The 20,381-nt window shown below is 34.4% G+C and overlaps 1 protein-coding gene across 5 annotated transcripts in view; it reads right to left on the reverse strand.

Annotated features, from left to right (window-relative positions):
• Positions 1 to 20,381, reverse strand: part of VPS13C (vacuolar protein sorting 13 homolog C) — a 198,977-nt gene that overhangs the window by 39,204 nt on the left and 139,392 nt on the right. For all 5 annotated transcript variants that reach the window (XM_017506167.2, XM_017506165.2, XM_017506169.2 and 2 more), the window contains 10 exons: positions 20,011 to 20,275; positions 19,246 to 19,406; positions 18,102 to 18,223; positions 17,285 to 17,579; positions 15,648 to 16,037; positions 13,353 to 13,457; positions 12,488 to 12,652; positions 10,836 to 10,964; positions 10,110 to 10,243; positions 8,386 to 8,512 (listed from right to left, as the gene is read on the reverse strand). In XM_017506167.2, the coding sequence (XP_017361656.1) occupies positions 8,386 to 8,512; positions 10,110 to 10,243; positions 10,836 to 10,964; positions 12,488 to 12,652; positions 13,353 to 13,457; positions 15,648 to 16,037; positions 17,285 to 17,579; positions 18,102 to 18,223; positions 19,246 to 19,406; positions 20,011 to 20,275 (1,893 nt within the window). The remainder of the gene's footprint in view (positions 1 to 8,385; positions 8,513 to 10,109; positions 10,244 to 10,835; positions 10,965 to 12,487; positions 12,653 to 13,352; positions 13,458 to 15,647; positions 16,038 to 17,284; positions 17,580 to 18,101; positions 18,224 to 19,245; positions 19,407 to 20,010; positions 20,276 to 20,381) is intronic.

A 20,381-nucleotide genomic window follows, 5' to 3' on the forward strand; every position in this document is an offset into this window, starting at 1 on the left:
CTGAAACAGATTGAAATAATAAAATTAAACAGAAATGCTGTAATGAAGAAATAAATTTGCTGAACTGAAAAATGCATTGGAGACTCTCAACAGCAGACTGGATCAAGTAGAGAAAATAATCAGCTCTAATGCAGGCTACTGAAAAATACACAGAGGAGAAACAGAATTTAAAAAAACAAAGAATGTCTGCAAGATATAGAGAATAACCTCAAAAGAACAAATCTAAGAGTCACTGGTGGTCAAGAGAGAGTTGAGAAAGAGCAAGGGGTAGAAAGTTAATTAAAGAATTAACAAGAAAAAACTTTCCCTATTGGAGAAAGACAGAAATTTACAGTTAAAGGTCAGAGATCACCAAAAAGATTCAATCCAAATAAGACTATCCCAAGACATATAATAATCAAACTCTCAAAGGCCTATGACAAAGACAGAACCCTAAAAGCAGCAAAAGAAATACAAATAACATATAAAGAAGCTGCAGTTTGTTTGGCAACTGACTTCTCAGGAAACCATGCCCTGCAGGAGGCAGTAGGACAACATACTCAAAGTGCTGAAGGGGAAGAAAAATCCTGCCAACCAAGAATATTGTATCCAACAAAGCTTTCTTTCAAACATGACAGAGAGAGAGAGTTTTTATCAGACAAAAAGAGGCTGAAGGAATTCATTATCTTTAGACGCATCTTACTAAAATGATAAATAGAATACTTCAGTATGAAAGAAAAGGAAGCTAAAATGAAAAAAAATGGAGGCATAAAACTCACTCGTAAAACTCGGAACATAGACAAATTCAGAACAATCTAACATCATAATTGTGGTGCGTAATCTACTCATATATCTAGAATGAAAACTAAAAGACAAATCTACCAAAAATAATTATAACAATCTGTTAAAAAGCAATATAATAAGATATAAATTGAGACAACAGAATGTCAAGATGTATGGGAGATGGAGTTAAAGTATAGTGTTGTTTAGTTTCCTTGCTTTACTTTCTGATCAAAGTTAAGTTGTCATTTGTTTAAAATAATGTATTGTGTCTATAAGATGTTTTTTGTAAGCCTGATGGTAACCACAAAGCAAAAAGCTATAATAAATATACTAAAAATACAAAGCAACAAACTAAAACATACCGTCAGAGAAAAATGACTTAAACACTAAGGAAGACAGTAAAAAAAAAGGATGAAAGAGTGGCATTATAAAATAATCAGAAAGGCTGGGCGTAATGGCTCACAGCTGTAATCCCAGCACTTTAGGAGGCCAAGGCAGGCAGACTGTCTGAGGTCAGGAGTTCAAGACCAGTCTGGCCAACATGGTGAAACTCCATCTCTACTAAAAATACAAAAAAAAAATACTTGAGCTGGCTGTGGTGGTGTGTGCCTGTAATCCCAGCTACTTGGGAAATTGAGGCAGGGGAATTGCTTGAACCAGGGAGGTGAATGCTGTAGTAAGCTGAAATCCTACCACTGTACTACAGCCTGGGTGACAGAGAGAGAAAGGGAAAGAAAAGAGGAAGAGAAGAGGAAGAGGAAGAAAAAGAAAGAGAAAGAGAAAGAGAAGAGAGAAGACAAGATGGACAGATGAGAAACAAAGGAAAGAAGGAAGGGAAGGGAGGGGAGGGGAGGGGAGGGGAGACCTGTATTAAAATGGCAGTAGTAAGTCCTTAATTATCAATAATAACATTGAATGTGAATAGACTAAATTTTCCAATTAATAGAAATGTAGTGGCTGGATAAATTAAAAAATAAGGCCCAGCTGTATGCTCTCTACCAGAAACACATTTCATCTATAAAGAAAGACATAGGGTGAAAGTGAAGGGATAGAAAAAGATATTCCACAAAAATGGAAACTAAGAATAAAAGAGTAGGAGTAGCTATACTTACATCAAATAAAACAGGTTTCAAGGCTAAGATTCTAAAAAGACACAAAGTCATTATATAATGATAAAGGGATCAATTCAGCAAAAGGATATAACAGTTGTAAATATACGTACCCAATACCAGAGCAGCCAGACTGGAATACACTATTAATAGGGGACTTCAACACCTCCACTCCCAGTAATAGAAAGACATCCAGACCGAAAATCAACAAACACTGGAGTTAAACTTCACTTTAGACCAAATGGATCTGACTGACATGTAAAGAACACTTATCCAACAGCTGCAGAATAAACCTTCTTCTCAGCAGCACACGGAACATTCTCCAGGAAGACCATATGGTAGGCTACCAAACAAGTCACAAAAAATTCAAAAAGCTGAAATTATATCAAGTATCTTTTCTGTCTATAAGGGAATAAAACTAGAAATCAATAACAAGAGAAACGTATAAAGTATAAAAACACATTGAAATTAAATAACACCTTCCTGAACAATAAGTCAATGAAGAAATTAAGAAGGAAATATAAAATTTTCATAAAACAAATGAAAATGGAAACACAATATATCAAAATTTATAGGATACAGCAAAAGGAGCACTAAGAAGGAAGTTTACAGCAATAAATGCCTATATCAGAACAGAAAATTTCAAATAAACAACCTAACAAATATACCTTAAGGATTTAGAAAAGCAAGAATAAACCAAACCCAAAAAGAGTAGAAGGAAAAAACTAATAAAGATCAAAGCAGAAATAAATAAAATTAAGACTAAAAAATACAAAAAATCAATGAAACAGAGTAAGTTTTTTGAAAACATAAAATGGACAAACTTTCAGCTAGACTACAAAAAGAGAGAAGGCCCCAAATAAAAGCAGACATGAATAAGGAGACATAAGAATTGATACCAAGGAAATATAAAAGGATCATTAGAGACTATTTTGAACAACTATCTGCCAACAAATTGGAAAACAGAGAAGAAAGAGATAAATTTCTGGACACATACAGTCTACTAATAATGAACCCCAAAGAAACAGAAAACCTAACTGGAAAACGTCATGTTAAGTGAAATAAGCCAGGAGCAGACAGTTAAACACTGCAGATTCTCAGTTATATGTGGTAGCTAAAAAAACGGCTGGTTCTCATAAAGTAAAAATTAGAATAGTGGATACTAGAGGCTGGGAAGGATAGGCAGAAGGGGGATAGGGAAAGTTTTTTTAAAGGATACAAAATTACAGCAAGATAGAAGCAATCAGTTCTAGTGTTCCATAGCATTGCAGGACGACTATAGTAAACGAAATTATTATTATTATTGTTGTTACATATATAGCTAGAAAAAGGATACTGAATGTTCCCAACACAAAGAAATGAGAAAGACACAAATACATTAAATACTCTGATCTGATCATTATGTACCCCATAAGTATGTACAATTATGTGTCAATTTTTAAAAATTATTTTAAAAGAAACACAAAGCTCGAGCAGACCAATTACAAGTAACAAGATCAAAGCAATAACAAAAAGTCTTCCATAAAAGGAAAGCACAGGACCTGATGGCTTTACTGTTGAATTCTACCAAACACTTCAAAAATGAACTTATGGCCAGGCACAGTGCGGTGGCTCACGTCTATGAACCCAGCACTTTGGAAGGTGCTGGGATTTGTGGGTGGATAATGAGGTCAGGAGATCTAGACCATCCTGGCCAACAAGGTGAAACCCTGTCTCTATTAAAACACAAAAAACTAGCTGGGCATGGTGGCACGTGCTTGTAGTACCAGCTACTTGGGAGGCTGAGGCAGGGGAATCGCTTGAACCTGGGAGGCAGAGCTTGCAGTGAGCAGCGATCGTGCCACTGCACTCCAGCCTGGCAACAGAGCAAGACTCCATCTCCAAAAAAAAATAAAATAAAATAAACTTAGAACCATTCTACTTAAACTCTTCAAAAAAAATGGAAAAAGGGGGAATACTTCTAAACTGATTTTACAAGGCCAGCATTATGCTGTTACTAAAACCAGACAAAGATATAACAACTACAATTCTCAACAAAACACTAGTAAACTTAATGCAATAACACATTAAAAAGATCAATCATGATCAAGTGAGATTCATGATAGGGATACAAGGATGGATCAACATATGCAAATTAATATGATACATGACATTAACAGAATCAAGGACAAAAACCATCAACAGATGCCAAAAAAGCATTTGACAAAATTTGATATTCTTTTATGACAAAAGCTCTCAACAAACTAGGTACAGAAGGAACATACCTCAAAATTATAAAGGCTATATGTAACAAACCCACAGCTAATATCATACTGAAGAGGAAAAAATTGAAAGCCTTTCCTCTAAGATCTAGAACAAGACAAGGATGCCCACTTTCACCATTTTTATTTCAGAGTGAAGTCCTAGTCAGAGCCCTTAGGCGAAAGAAAGAAAAAAAGGGCATGCAAATTTGAGGGGGAAAAAAAAAAAAGTCAAATTATCCTTGCTCACAAACAACGTATTTAGAAAAACCTAAAGATTCCACACACATAATTTTTAAAAATCAACCTATTAAAACAGATAAATTTGGTAAAGTTGCACAATACAAAATCAATATATAAAAATCAAATGGCCAAGCACAGTAGCTCATGCCTGTAATCCCGGCACTTTCAGAGGCCAAGGTGGGTGGATCACTTGATCTCAGGAATTTGAGACCTGGGCAACATGGCAAAACTCCATCTCTCCAAAAATAAAAATAAAAGCCAGGATTGGTGGTATACACTTGTAGTCCCTGATACTCGAGAGACTCAGGTGGGAGAATTACTTGAGCCTGGGAGGTTGAGGCTGCAGTGAACCATGATCACATCACTGCACTCCAGCCCAGGTGACAGAGCAAGACCCTGTCTCCAAAAAAAAATCAATTGCATAGCTCTATGCCAACAAAAAACAAATTAAAAAAGAAATCAAGAAAGCAATCCCATTTACAATAGCTACAAGAAATATAGAACACCTAGGAATAAGATTTAACCAAACTGGAAAAAGCTATGAAACACTAATGAAAGAAATGAAAGAAGACATCAAAAAATGAAAAGATATCCCTTATTCATGGTTTATAAGAATTTAATATTGTTAAAATGTCTCTACTACCCAAAGCGATCTATAAGACCAATGCAATCCATATCAAAATATCAATGATATTCTTCACAGAAATAGAAAAAAACCTAAAATTCATATGGAACCACATAAGACCCCAAATAGCCAAAGTAATTCTGAGCAAAAAGAATAAAGCTGGACACATCATACTAACTGACCTCAAAATATACCACAGTCGTAGTAGCCAAAACAATGTGATACTGGCATAAAAAGCAGGTCTATAAAACAGAATAGAGAACCTGGAAATAAATCCATGCATTTATAGCCAACTCATCTTCCACAAGGTGACAAGAGGATATACTGGGAAAAGACAGTGTCTTCAATAAATGATACTGGGAAAACTGGATAACCATATAATGCAGAAGAATTAAACTAGACCCCTAACTCTTACATATACAAAAATAAAACTGAAATAGATTAAAGACTTAAATTTAAGACCTGATACCACAAAAAAAAAATCTTAAAGAAAACACTGGAGACATTGGTCTACGCAAAGACCTTTTGGATAAGACCTCAAAAGCATGATCAACAGAAGTAAAAACAAACATACAGGATTATATTAAGCTAAAAGGCTGCACAGCAAAGGAAACAATCAACAGTAGAGACAACATACAGAAAGAGAGAAAGTATTAGCAAACTATCTGTATACTAAGAGATTAATAATCAGAAAATACAAGGAACTCAAAACATTCACCAAGCTTGTGCTGGTGGGAATGTAAAGTAGTAGACCTACATGGAAAACAGTATGGAGTTTTCTCAAAAAACTAAAAATAGAACCATAATCCAGCAATTCCACTGCTTGGTATACATCCCAACGAAAGGAAATCAGGATATCAAAGAGATATCTGTAGTCCCATATTTATTGCAGCACTCCACCATATGGAACCAACCTAAATGTCCATCAATAGATGAATGGATAAAGAAAATGTACTACATATACAGAATGAAATATTATTCAGTCATAAAAATGATGGCAATCCTGTCATTTGCAGCAACTGGACAGGACTGGAGGTCATTATGTTAAGTGAAGTCAGTCAGGTACAGAGAGACAAATACCGCATGTTCTCACTCATATGTGGGAGCCTAAAAAAAGTGGATTTTATTTTATAGAGTTGTTATTGTTTACCAAAGGATGAGAAGGGGATAGGAGGGAATAAGAGAGGTTAGTGGGTACAAAAATATAGTCAGAAGGAATAAGATCTTGTGTTAGCTAATACAGGATTATTATAGTTAACAATAATGTATTCTGTACCTCAAAATAGATAGATTTAGAATGTTCCCAATATAAAGAGAAATTTTTGAGGTGATAGATATGCCAATTACTCCAACTTTTTTATTGCACATTTTATGTATCAAAATATCACATGTATTCCCCCAAAATGTACAACTATTGTACATAAATTTTTAAAAAGAAAGAAATTAAAATCACAACTTTGCTTTGTTTTTACTTCCATTTGCTTATTAAATCTTTACCATCTCTCTTCATGGTTATAATTTTCTGTTAGCTTGGCTGAAACAAAACTCTTGTAAACAATTTAGAGTTAAATCTTATTTTTTAATTTAATCTGAATGTTTTGTCTTTTAATAGAATTTAAATCATTTCTATTTACTGACATAACTGATAGGAAGCATGGTCTAGTAGAAAAAGTTCATAGGCTTAAGTCATACAGCCCTGGTTTTGAATCCCAACCAGCAGTTCAATGTTCCTATCATAAGAATTAGTGTTAATATATAAAAAGCATTAATATATGATATGTCCTCAATAAAATGTATTTGTCATTTATTATATACTTTCTTAGGTTTCATGCTTTTACTATAAGGGCAAAGTTTTATTTATTTTCATTTTCTCATTGCTTTGAAATTCCTTTCTCACTGATTTGAGTTCTACTAATTGATAGCTTTTTTAAAAAGACATATCTTAAATCTACAATTTCTCTAACTAAAATTTAGGATTAAATAGGATATATATAGCTTTCCCTCTCCCTTTGCACTTTAGTTTGCTATCTTTGTCTTTTACTTCACCTGGCTTTCTCTTATTTCATAGTCGTCATGTCTTTATAACCTAGTTGAGAATGCCAGGCATACATTTTGAAATGCTTCTTCTGGTTCTGTAATAAAAAATTTTTCAGAGGCATAACTACCCTCTGAATCAACAGGATAATGCTACCTTTTTCTAATGACTTAGTTTTTTCACAAAGTCCATGTTGAGTTTTTTTCTGTTTATCATACTTAAATGAGGAAAGATCTGTGTAAACCTAGTGTTGGCCAACAATGTATGACTTTCTTTGAACTTCCCTGTCATGTCCACTTGGCCTGGGGCAGAACTCCCTTCTTTGACCAAGTGAGTGGAAAAGGACATGAACTATTTCCTTGCTTATAGCTCAATTTTTAATACCTGACAGATTATCTGCTGACTGAGGTGGAATCACCCTCTCTTCCTACTGTCTTGTTCTCTAACACCAAATAGAAGAGAAACATTAAAAATTGAAAAACCTGATCACGCTGTTAACAGAATTCTTCCTGGATCTGCTTCTATACACAGGCCTTTAAATTCTCCTCCAGAATGTCATTGCCACCTTCTCTCTAGTATCTACATGCTACTTACTGGGAGCTACGGTTGCTAAATAGTATTAAATGTGAGGAGAGAAGAAATGAAGATAATTCAATCACTGCTGGCCAATTACCATTTTAAAGCAAAAGTCAAGAAAGCCTTTTAAGAGCTGGCGGTATTGGATGATGAACAGTGGACAATGACACTATTTAAACTCTTTCATCATGGAATATATTCATACAGAAACTAAATGATCTGCTACTAATGCAGAAGCAATTCCTATATCAGATGGGAGGCTGGTAAATTCTTAGGGCCCTTTCAGATGCTGAGAGTATAAAAAATAACACATTTAATCAATTCAACTCCCTAAATACTGTTTCAATAAATATTTCACTAAATTTCTTACATAGGGTAATTTGCCGACTCCATTAATTAACAAAATATATAGCTGTGTTTAGGAAGACATGCTTTAAAAACTCATAGCCAAAGGTGGCATAGATATGTTCAAAATAAAGTTGTTTTTAACTTAGTCTTACAATTCCTTCCTTTTAAAATAGGTAAATAAAAAGGGTGCTTTAGTGGTCTTTACTTGGGCAAGATGAGGCAGGTCTATTTTTTAAACTGTCTATTTTTTAAATTGTTTAGATTGATCCAGGATAACATATTGGTCAGAACTACAGTATTCGCCATCTAAAGTCCAAAAGCTGCTTATTCTGGAAATACTTCCAATTCATTTTTAGTTCAGTTAGGACAAGGAGTCAGTGAAGACAGCTTCTCTACTTTCTTTATTGTCAGGTAACTCATATAGCACTCATTCACATCAAATGATACCTTTAATAGATCATGTTCCCCAACATTTGCTGCATATGTCCATGTAAGTTTTCTGGTACCAGTAGGATCCGCCCAGGCAAAAAGTCGAGCTTGTCTTGGCAGCAAGACCATTTCTTCTGGTGACCCACTAAAACACAACGGACAGAGAGAAGATCAGATTATCTTGGAGTTAAAAAACTCAAACCTGTAGTTTACTGAGGAGGGGATTAGCACAAGAGTCCTATGAAATTGCTTTGGTTAATAAAATACAACTCTACCTAAAAACAAGTACCCTAAAATGTCTAATAAACTAATGGTTTTTAAGCTTGGGGAAACAGAATATTGCCATTTCTGAAGCTTCACGGCACCTGCAATTGATCCAAGTGGAATCATACCAATGGAATTCATTAGGGTAAACAGATTGGCAGATCAAAGTCCACCTGTAGAAACGGCTGTGAACAATAAATATCTTTAGTAGCAGAAGAACTTCACTCAGTGCTTAAATTTCAACATTTTTTTTTTTTTTTTTTTTTAGAGACAGGGTCTCCCTATGTTTCCCAGGCTGGAGTGCTGTGGCCATTCAGAGGTAAGATCATATTGCACTACAGCCTCAAATTCCTGGGCTCATGAGATCCTCCTACCGAAGCCTCTGAAGTAGCTGTGACTATAGTTATGCATTACCACAACCAGCTAAGCTTTTAAATCAAATACAATACTTAAGATGTATCATGGGTCATAGCAACCAAAAAAAATTATGTCCATACCATTACTATGCAAATTGTGGTCAGTAAACAAGCAGCAAGGATTACCTGGGGACTTGTGGAAAATGCTAAGTCCTGGGCCCCATCCAAAATTTACTAAATCAAAATCTGCATCTGACCAAGACTCCCAGGAGATTTTAAAATTGATGATTAAAGTTTAAGAAGCATTTGTCCATTTAATGCAAAAAACAATCCAGAGAACCGGGAGAAAAAAGTAATCCAACTAGATTTTAATCCTAATATGTACTTTTAAATCTCTCACTGGATTCACTCCATTAGAATTAAGACTAGGGAAATTTTTAAGGAATTTACATTTATACATATGTTTATATGTGTATATATGTGTATAAACATATATACATATATTAATATAAATATATATAATTTTATAAATAAAATTATTTTTAAGGGCTTAAATTCTCTACCATTAAATAACGGCATCATCCAAACCAAATGACAGCAAATGCAAGAATAACGAAATTCCTATCAGCCAATGCTATACATTCAACACCACTATTTCCTCATCGTCTTCTCATGTAACCTTCTACTACTCCTACCCAAAAAGACTAGATGCAGATTTATAAGAAGAAGTTCACTGAGCACTACCAGATTACATAGGAAAGGTAATACTTAAACAGGTTCACTCCCTTATCTGCCATTCTGATATCTTAAAAGCTTTAAAAGCCCAAATATTTTTCTGGAAATTTGGTGTCAAAACTTATTTGGCAGCAAAACCTGACCTGATATGAAACTATTAATAGTTTCTATTTATCCTATTTGATGTGAATCTTCATCACTTTTGCTGCAGAAATATTAATGTGTTTACAGAGCGTTATCTCAAAACATGCTAAGGGTATTCAAACACCATGTGTTCCATATCATCTTTCTAAAATCTAAAAACATTTTGAATGTGAAACCAAAGTGTTTCCCAGAAGTTACTGTGGACCAATATAAGTATTTCCCATTAACCCCTTTTTCTCATACCTCTGTTTGTATATGAGGATGTCCCATGGTGTATGGTTCATTATCAAGGCAGGTGCAGATCCTTCATGGTAATCAGAAAAAGTTATGACAGTTGAATGTTCAGCAGTGTTTACATCCACCAAGATACCCCCATCCTATTGTAGGAAAAAAAATGTATGTTTGATAAATTGGTTTAATCTACACTTACATATGGAAATTTCAATATTATGTAAAACACAAAAACTTTGTTTTCTTTTCTTTTTTTTTTTTTTTCTGAGACAGAATCTCGCTCTGTCACCCAGGCTGCAGTGCAGTGTCAAGAACTCGGGGTCACTGCAACCTTCATCTCCTGGGTTCAAGCAATTGTTCTGCTCCAGCCTCCCGAGTAGCTGGGATTACAGGCATGCATCACCATGCCTGGCTAATTTTTGTATTTTTTAGTAGAGATGGGGCTTCACCATGTTGGCCAGGTTGGTCTCAAACTCCTGACCTCACGACCCACCCGCCTTGGCCTACCAAAGTGCTGGGATTACAGGCGTTGAGCCACCACGCCTCTCCTGTTTTCTTAAGTTCTTACTGAAAAGCAAACTGGCTCTGGATCTGTTACAAATATATGTAGGCATGACATATTGATATAGCAGCACCTTCAAATAATTACCAGTAGATTTTGATAGCATGGTTTACTGAAATACCTCAAAGCAACTTTTAGAAATCAAAAAAATTTTATTTTAAAATATGGACACTTACCAGATCTTCTAAGCTCAATAAAGTGCCATTATCCTGTCGGTTATAAAAGAACGGTTTGGAAGATCCTTCACAGCCCACCACTCTTACACAAAGTTTGCCTGACAAATTTTCAGGCCAAAATGGAAGGCACTGAAAATATAAAAGTTATTATCAGTCTTAAGACAATACTGTAATATAATAAATAAGACATTAATTAAATTTTAAATTCTGATTCTTGATTAAATTATTATGAAGTTTCTAAAAATATATACTCCACATCTCATAGTAAGATTACTGACAATATAATGACTGTGAAACCAATGAAATTTCATCAGGAGAATACAGATAGATTAATCTATATGCATTTATGGTATATTACAATATGAGAAACTGAAGAGCCTGTTGATTAAGAATTATACAATTAATTTCAATTATTTAAAATTATAACCTCAATTGCTTTTTTGTATATCCCATTTTAATTCATTAATATATGATGAATTATTTCACAGAGTATCTTATCCTAGGTAAAGCAGAAAGACAACTAAAGTCAAGAGAGAACAGCACAGACCTTGCTGGAAGTTCTGACACCACCCTTCTAGCTGTTTGATATTAATCAGACCATATACTTACTTCTTTGAGCATCAGTTTTACTTATAAAACTGAAGATTTAGTTCCCAATAAAAAAATGGAATTTTTTTTGTTATGGAATATACTAGGTAAATTCTATTTCTCAATTAAAAATACTACATAATCAAACTCACAATAAAGATAAAAAGATAATGAGCACTTATTTGTTGCTGAGTTTACGGTGATCATTCTAAGGGCCGTGAACACACGGCTCTTAGAGCTCTAACTTTGTGTATACTGTTATTGGAATCCTTCCTTTTGAGTCTTTTGCTAAACATTTTTAAAATAACTTCAGAATCTTTCTTTAAACAGTGGAAATTGATCTTCAACTATCCTGAGCGTCAGCTGTTTGGTTGAAAACTCAGTTAAGATCAAGCTCTAGTGTTTATTTTTGCACCTGTCCTCTTTTGGCACACATTGCCCCATTTGCTTTACCTCCTCCTATCTTACTGAGCATGAAAAGCTTAGTTCAAATCCAACTCTTCTGTGAAACTTTTACCTTTTCATCTATAGCACCATGATTTCAACTACCAATGACTTTATCAACCTTGGAAAACTCTGAAACTCAGTTTCCTTTTCAGTAAAGAGAAAGGGCGAAATTTTAGCTCAAAGAAATTTCCAGCTCACCTAGTCAGAAATTCTATAACCACCTATAACTTAGCATATGCTATCTTCCTCTCCATGTGCTGACTTTTATAACTCTTTTAAGATTATAGCTTCTTGAATATAGAGGCATTATCTTGACTATGGAGACACTACATAGTACATAATATCTACGTACTTTTTACAGTACATATCCACATTCTATACATATAAGAATTAGAAAAAAGACTATTAATGATCTAGACTGGGCTAGTGGTAAGTATTATCAAAACTTTTATTGTTTCTTAAAAATATGGTAATGAAAAGAATCTTTCAAAGCTGGGTATTGTATTTTAACACATCAATATCATAGAGTATGAAAAAGAGGTATATACAATTCTTATTTAGATGTCAACATTTATTTGTATATCTTAGGAACCAGTTGTAATAGAGAAAAATGTTACCTCTGAAGAAGCAATATAGTTCCATTTATTAGTTGGCATTGAGCCATCAGGTGCAATCTCACCAACTTCTAGTTCTAATGATGACTTGTTTGCAATGGTACAAAAGGGAGTCAGGGTAACGATTCGTGAAAGATTAAAACTGCTCATTTTGATGCTAACACCAACCTGTGGAAAGGAAACAAGCTTATTTTCCAGTTTATTCAACATCTTTGAAATATACACACAGCCCCTCATTCACACACCAACTTCTTAAAACATTTTAAAATAAGAATTCTTAAATAAAGCAACTACAAGTTATATTCTACTACAGATTATCTTCTAAGAAAAAAATTTTTAGTTCCTTAGTTTGGCGCAAGAACTCAAGAAATATCAATTAGTAATTTAACTAATGACTTGCAATGACAGATTTAATATGTCTAGCATTCTTTACTTTTAAAAATTCCAAACATAAATTGCATTATAATTTGTATTCTGGCCCGTTTTGCTGCTTTATTATCTATTATTAGTAAAATTAAAATTTTGAAGTAGTAATAAAATAGGTCAATTGGCACCAGATTATTCAAATTTTCATACTAGTCAAATTTAAGATTTAAGAAATGTCTGGCAAGGGGTGGTATAGAATAAGGACTCTAGCATACTGTGAATATTTTCCAAGTTGCTCTCTTGGATGGATTAAGCTCACTGTCTTAAACTTAGACACATTCAGGTTGTGCTCTGGTATCAGCGGCCAAAAAAATCTGTAGTGATAACAGCCTTATATATATCACTTTAAATTCAAATTTCTGTACCCTTTAGGAGCCGAGTTGTTCATTGAACTGTAGAAAAGGTGAATTGAATCAAAAGTAAATAAGCAAGCAGAACTCACCAAGTATTCCATATTGTTGGCAGGACACTTCACACAACCATAACTTCCCACTGTATCCAACGAGAAACTACTGGACCAGGCACTAGTTGAAATTTTTAATTGTACCTATACCAGAGAGCACATATCATCATACAAGAAACCTAAAACACTACAATAATTTTATCTGCGCTGGGCGCGGTGGCTCAAGCCTGTAATCCCAGCACTTTGGGAGGCCGAGGCGGGTGGATCACGAGGTCAAGAGATCGAGACCATCCTGGTCAACATGGTGAAACCCCGTCTCTACTAAAACTACAAAAAGTCAGCTGGGCATGGTGGTGCGTGCCTGTAATCCCAGCTACTCAGGAGGCTGAGGCAGGAGAATTGCCTGAACCCAGGAGGCGGAGGTTGCGGTGAGCCGAGATCGCGCCATTGCACTCCAGCCTGGGTAACAAGAGTGAAACTCTGTCTCAAAAATAATAATAATAATAATTTTATCTGATAGAAAGTTGCTGGACTACTAGAAATTTCTTTAGTACTATAGGACACAGAAAAATATAATCAAAGTCATATAGCAAACAGGTAACAGAACCACAAAAAACTCTAGGGAACAATAAAATGAAAACAAAGTTCTGACTTTCTCATTCACCTATGCAATGAGTATAGTAAACCTAAAGCTAGATACCAATGAGATTCTGTATTTTTTTTAAAAAGAATTATAAAGCAAAATGATGTTTTTCAGTGATAGACCTATGATACAGAGCTAACAAATTTTTAAAGTCCTAGCATATAGAGAATTGATGTCTTTAACATTATTCAGCAGACACTGCATTAAAGACATTGTGATAGGCAGAATGGAAGACAACAGGACACAGTTCCTGTCTTCAATGAGCTTCCAACTAGAAAGAGAGACTAGGAAATACATACTCAAAAATATCATACAAGACTTGATGGGATAAGAGCCATAGAAGAGGCAAAAAATGCTATCAAGGTGAGAGGGTAAATCGTTTACTTCTGGTTCTGGGATTTAGATAAAGATTCACAGAAGAGATCAAACTATGCCCTTGTTAATCTCACCCTCACCCACCCAATTAGACTGTAAAAAAACCTGAGGACAACTAGAGGTCAGACACATAAACAAGCAATTACAACTACAATATCATGTTTTAATAAACACTCAAAGACAGTGGAGATCCCAAAGCATCACCTGTTGGAAATGCAAATTCTCAAATCACACCTAGACCTACTGAATCAAACTCTAGAGACAGGACCCAGCAATCAGTGTTTAAAACCCTTTAGGTGCCAGGTGCAGTGGCTCGCACCTGTAATCCCAGCAGTTTGGGAGACTGAGGTAGGCAGATAATCTCATATCAGGAGTTTCAGACCACACTAGCCACCATGGTGAAATTCTGTCTCTACTAAAAATACAAAAATTAGGCAGGCATGGCGGCAGGCACCTGTAATCCCAGCTACTTAGGAGGCTAAGGCAGGAGAATCGCTTGACCGTGGGAGGCTGAGGTTGCAGTGAGCCAAGATCACACCACTGCACTCCAGCCTATGCAGCAAGAACAAAACTCCATCTCAAAAACAAACAAACAAACAAAACCTTTAGGTGATTCTAATGTACACTGAAATTTGAGAACCATTACTACTGTAAGAACATGGATGGGATATCTAGACCCATTTTAAATGGTTAGAAAATCTTCACACATATTAGGCTTCGGCACAATGCCAAAGGATGAACAGTAGATAATCAGGAAAGATGAGGAAGACAGAGAAACAAATAGGGGAAGAGGCACTGTAGGCAAAGGGTACACCCTACACAAAAGCCTACAGGTGAGCCCCTGGGAAAGCATGTGGTAAGAAATACCAAGACATGAGCCTAAAGAGGAAAGAAGGGAACAGAGCATAAAGGACCAGGCTTAGCCATTAGGTTTCTTTCCTGAAGGCCTGGCTGAGTGCTTCACACATAGGAAGGCTCAACTAATATAGGCCAAATTCAATGATTACATCTTTAGAAATGCCATTTCATCACTGGTAAAGTGCATAAAATCAAGTTATTCTATCTACCATACTACTACTACCACCACTTCAAGAACAGAGGTAACTCTATAGTCATTGGAGAAAAGGGCAATTCAGGTTCAGGAAACCAGTTAGTTTCTAACATACCATTTGATTATGCTTAAGTCTCCTTGAGCCTAATTCATACCAATGGCATTTAGCAAATAGGTAAGCATGGTTTTAGGGAAGGCAAATAATTCCCAAGTTTCTAGATTAGAAATTTATCTGTTTTAACTTATTACGTAAACAAAACCACACCTTATTTTTAGTAAAAATGTTCTTCTTCTTGAAAGAGAATAAAATAATATCCCTGAAATCAGCTGGATGTTTCACATGAATATCTTCTGAACGATACTGGAGAACCCGGGAAGTCTTGTTGATTAGCCAATAGGGACTAAACACAGACAGTACCATCCGGCTGCCAATTCGTCTGACATGTACTGACAGATCGACTGTCGTCACTTCTGTGGAGTCAGAAGAAAAACACACAGGAAAGAATTCTGGAAGTGTATCACGTATTCGGAAATGTCCATTCCAGTTTTTGCCCTGGTATTTCACCAGGACTAATTCCATTATTTCACCACTGATTCTCGAATGCAGAACATCAGCAGTACTGCCTTCTGCCAGCTCATGAGTTTCTGCTGTGCCCTACAACCAAACAAAAACTTTCTTAGTGATTTTTTTAAAACCTTTGAAATAACAAAATCCATATTTTTCACAAATGCTAAATAACCTACCAGTTGCAAGTTAACTGCCAAGTCTTCTGTGCAGTACCATGCTTACATATTACAAATGTCCAGTACTCACTAAGGACTAAAAAGCAAACACTATACCATAGCCACAGGCAGAAACTAACTTTGGCCATTAGGAGACTAATAGCCATAGTTTTGTGAAAAAATCAGGTCTATAACAAGAGTCAAAGGCTGGATTCAGGAAGCTTGGCTGTTGTCCATTAGCGCTATGGCTTTAAATGGGCCACTTAAGTGCCTGGCCTTCAGTTTTATCCTCTATTCATATACCATGCCTAATGGTTCCCATATGAATGGAATAAGAAAAGTGGTATCAAACTATTCTGATGGGTAATCTAAGGTGGAATTATTTGAAAAATGAATAACAACATGTACACCAGGTTTCCTTACTAAAAACTCCTCTTATATAAATACTATTTAAGTCATTTAATTAATTTTTGTCTCCACAACTCAGGAATGGCTCATTATCACATTAAAAAAAATAGGTTCCAAATACTTTCCAGATTTTAGTATTTTAAAATATACTGGCATACAAAAATTTTAAAATATTTATCATATTCCATTACTAGAAAATCCTTATTACTTCTTAAGACAGACAGTAAATTATTTTTATTTTCCAAGGTTTATTTTCAATAGAACCTTGAAGAAATAATCACAATATTGATTTTTAAATAAAAAATGTAAGAGTAAATATTTTCTCATTTTTTCCTTTTAGTTAATAGAATTTTACTAAATTAATAAAGAGATGATCATGCTCTTAATTGAAAGAAGATGCCACAAAGAGGCAGGGATCAAAAAGCCAAACTGCCTAGGTTCAAATCGCAACTCTACCACTTCCTAGCTATGGACCTTGTGCCAGTCACTTACCCTGTTTTCAACTCAGCTTCCTTATATATAAAATGGGCCTAATAAGTACCTACATCAGGATTATCATAAAGAGTAAATAGGCTGATACATGCAAAGTACACAGAACAGTTCCTGGCACATAGTAAATATTATGCCAGTTTTCGCTATCATTAATATTATGAAGGAATTACAAATTACATATATGCTATATAAAACACTGGCCTCAATTAAAAATATCATAAAACAATCAAAATTTACTCTGTGCAACAATAAAAATCAAACCAAATGCAAAAGACATACCTCAAGTAAATATCTTAGAGAATATGGGAGAAGATTTCGCAAAGTGAGAGAAGGATAAAGATGAATAAGGTAAGCTAAATCCCAGTCTTCCCCATGTGTACATATGTAGCTTAATTCATCAGGCAGAGCAACTGTATTCACGATGAGGGGTAAGAAGCTGACTTCTACTGATGGACACTGCAACATGCATCTGACTTCCCTGCTCCTATGAAGCTCTTCCTTCCAAGAAATGTAAGTGGTGGATTCCTTGTACTGATGCTCTAAGATTCCAGCTGGCTGGATAAACAACTGACATCTGCAGAAAGAGGAAACAGTGAGAATAAAGTTTTGATCCAGAACTTAAGAAAAAGAATCTTATTAAATCTTCCTGACAACTCTACAAGATAGGTGCTATTATTCCTGTTTTTACAGATGTACAGATGAGGAAACCAGGGTTGAAAAAAAGGTTACAAAATTCACCCAAAATCACATACCCAACTTGTGGAGGAACTTTCTGGGGAGTGGGGGAAAAAAAACTCTGTAAACAAAGACAACTTAAAACATTTTTTTCATTTCAAATACAAAGGCAATCTAATAAAAATACTCAGAAAAATTCTGACATCAAACATATTATAAGGAATTTTCATCTGATAAATTCAATGATAATATAATGTAAATGTATTTCTTAATGTAAGAATATGTCTTAAAATTGGCTTTTACCAATCTTTACATAATAAAAATATGAAGTTATTTTCCAGAATATAAATCCCCAATTCACAAAATTAAAAATACGTATTATGAATTTTTTAATGCTCAGTACATTTAAAGAAGTAACTACCTATATGAATCTAAAGGAACATGGAACTCCTCTTCAGGTCTGGCTATCCCAATACGCTCCAATAGCTTAACATTCTTAACAAATTTATAGATGATAAATGGAATGGAGAAATGGTTTTTGATCTGTTGGACAAAAAGACATACAAATTTTTTAAAAGATACACAAGTTCAAAAGAAAAACGAGGGCCACACACAATTACTTTTAGATCTAAAATATTTCAAACTCAATACTGGAAAATATTTTTCCTGGCAATTGAAAAATTTTAGGATATTTAAGTGTTACATATATTAAACTTAATGTTTAGTGGCAGTTGAAAATTAAGGTATTCAAATGCTCCATATATTATAAGCTTATGTTTAGTATTAGTCTATATTATCTTTCAAATATGTATTATTCTTTGAAGATTTAAGCCATTTTTTCTCTGTGACAATCTTTTCTCAATGCATCATGTATAATAACTAAACAGAAATGAATAGCAAAAAATAAAAAAGAGAGAGAAAGAAAAATAGTACAACTCTCTTTCCTTGACTAAAGTCTGTTATGCACTGGAATAAATAACAAACTAAGACATAACAATAACCAAAATTTGAAACTTTTGTATTTTTATCTGATGTTACAGATAGAAAAAAAAAAAATAGTTCTTTTGCTGACCATATACTGAAACCTGTAGTAATACAGAGAAAAAGAAAAATGTCGAAAAAACCTTCAAAGTAGAAATATTTACACAGATTAAGATGCTAAAATGTTTTTAGAGGAGTAGATCATTCCAATATTCCTTCATACATACTTGAAAAATATAATCCAAGTGGCATACGCAGAGAATGGAATGTTGCCTAACTACAATTACAATAATCCTCAGATCTGAATATTTAAAGGAATATACCAAAAAAGCTTTATTCATTTTAAATTTGCTGTCTTAAAAGATAGAAAACAAAACTGAGCTTTAATTTAACAAAACTACAGACATCTAAAATAAATATTACCAAAGCAAGTTGGGTAGTAAATAGAAGCCATTTCAGTTTACAATTTATTTCTGAATAATCAGCATTGACCTAATGAAGTTTTACTATATTCCTATATTCAGCTAAATTATTGAATATTTCTTGATACACTGAAAGTGATGCAGTTCACTCTGAAGTATTACCTGTAGAGGAGAGCGAAGGGTAATTACTTTATTCCCTTCAGTCGCATCGATCTGTACCAAGACAGAGTCAGAGTGACTGGCATTGGGATTCCGTACATTATACAATCGCCGTCCAGGTCTGGCCACGGGGATATTTGCAACCTCTGTATATCCATGAGGTACTAAGGCAGTGCATAAGAGAAAAGAATTCCAAATATTAATTTGCCAATGTTTCTGTATGACAGAATTATCATTAGTACCTCAAAATAATGAGTATTTTTCTTCATGACTAGAAATGATCACCACAAAATGCTTTTCTAAGACACATAAACTAAAAAAAGAAGACCAGTTACTGTTAGAAAATTTTTGACCAAAACAATTTTTCTTGGGATTTTGAATATAAAACAAAATCCAACTTATAATTTTATTCTCTCAATTATATAGCAACAATCTTTTTCTCTGTCACAGTGTCACTATTTCAAGACTTCTGAATATAGCTATTTTCTCTCCTCATTAAACTCCTATCTTTTTAAAAACACATTATATATCTATCTGTGTGTGTTATTTAAGAGCATAAAAATAATACAGTTTTGTAAAGTAGTCCTTAAATCAATAAAGTTTAATTTTCTCAAGTTTAGAAAACAAGGAACAAGAGGTTAGCAATTATATTTTTCAAATGTTGTTTCTCCAGATATGTGCAGCAAAATGTTTTTTCATATTTTATCAAAAATAAGCCCACACCAACAATTTCTAAAATGCCCTCAAAAGAAAATAAATATAACATACCAATGGTCAGAGTGAAGAAAGAGCTTTCTTGACGGCTCAATATAGATAGGTTCCCTTGACTTGAAGGTACCATGCTGGCATATTCCAGCTCCAAATTCTGGCCAGCATCAACATCAAAAACATCACTTTTCTTGGGGAAGCCCATTACTCTGAGATTACAATTGGGCCGCACCTTAATGGGAACACCTACAGCATTTTTTACTGTGAAAGGAGCTCTGTCCTTTAAAGAGTAGTCAAAAGTAGAAGCAGTGCCCTCTGAAAAGCCCTGAAAAGGAACATATCATCACAGTAAAATTTTTGAAAAACACACATTCTTTCTAAAACCTATACCATAACTACACACTTTTTGATAAAAAATTTTGATGATAAAA

This window comes from Cebus imitator, unplaced genomic scaffold, assembly GCF_001604975.1.
Source record: "Cebus imitator isolate Cc_AM_T3 unplaced genomic scaffold, Cebus_imitator-1.0 Scaffold350, whole genome shotgun sequence".
In the NCBI taxonomy this organism is placed as follows: domain Eukaryota; kingdom Metazoa; phylum Chordata; class Mammalia; order Primates; family Cebidae; genus Cebus; species Cebus imitator.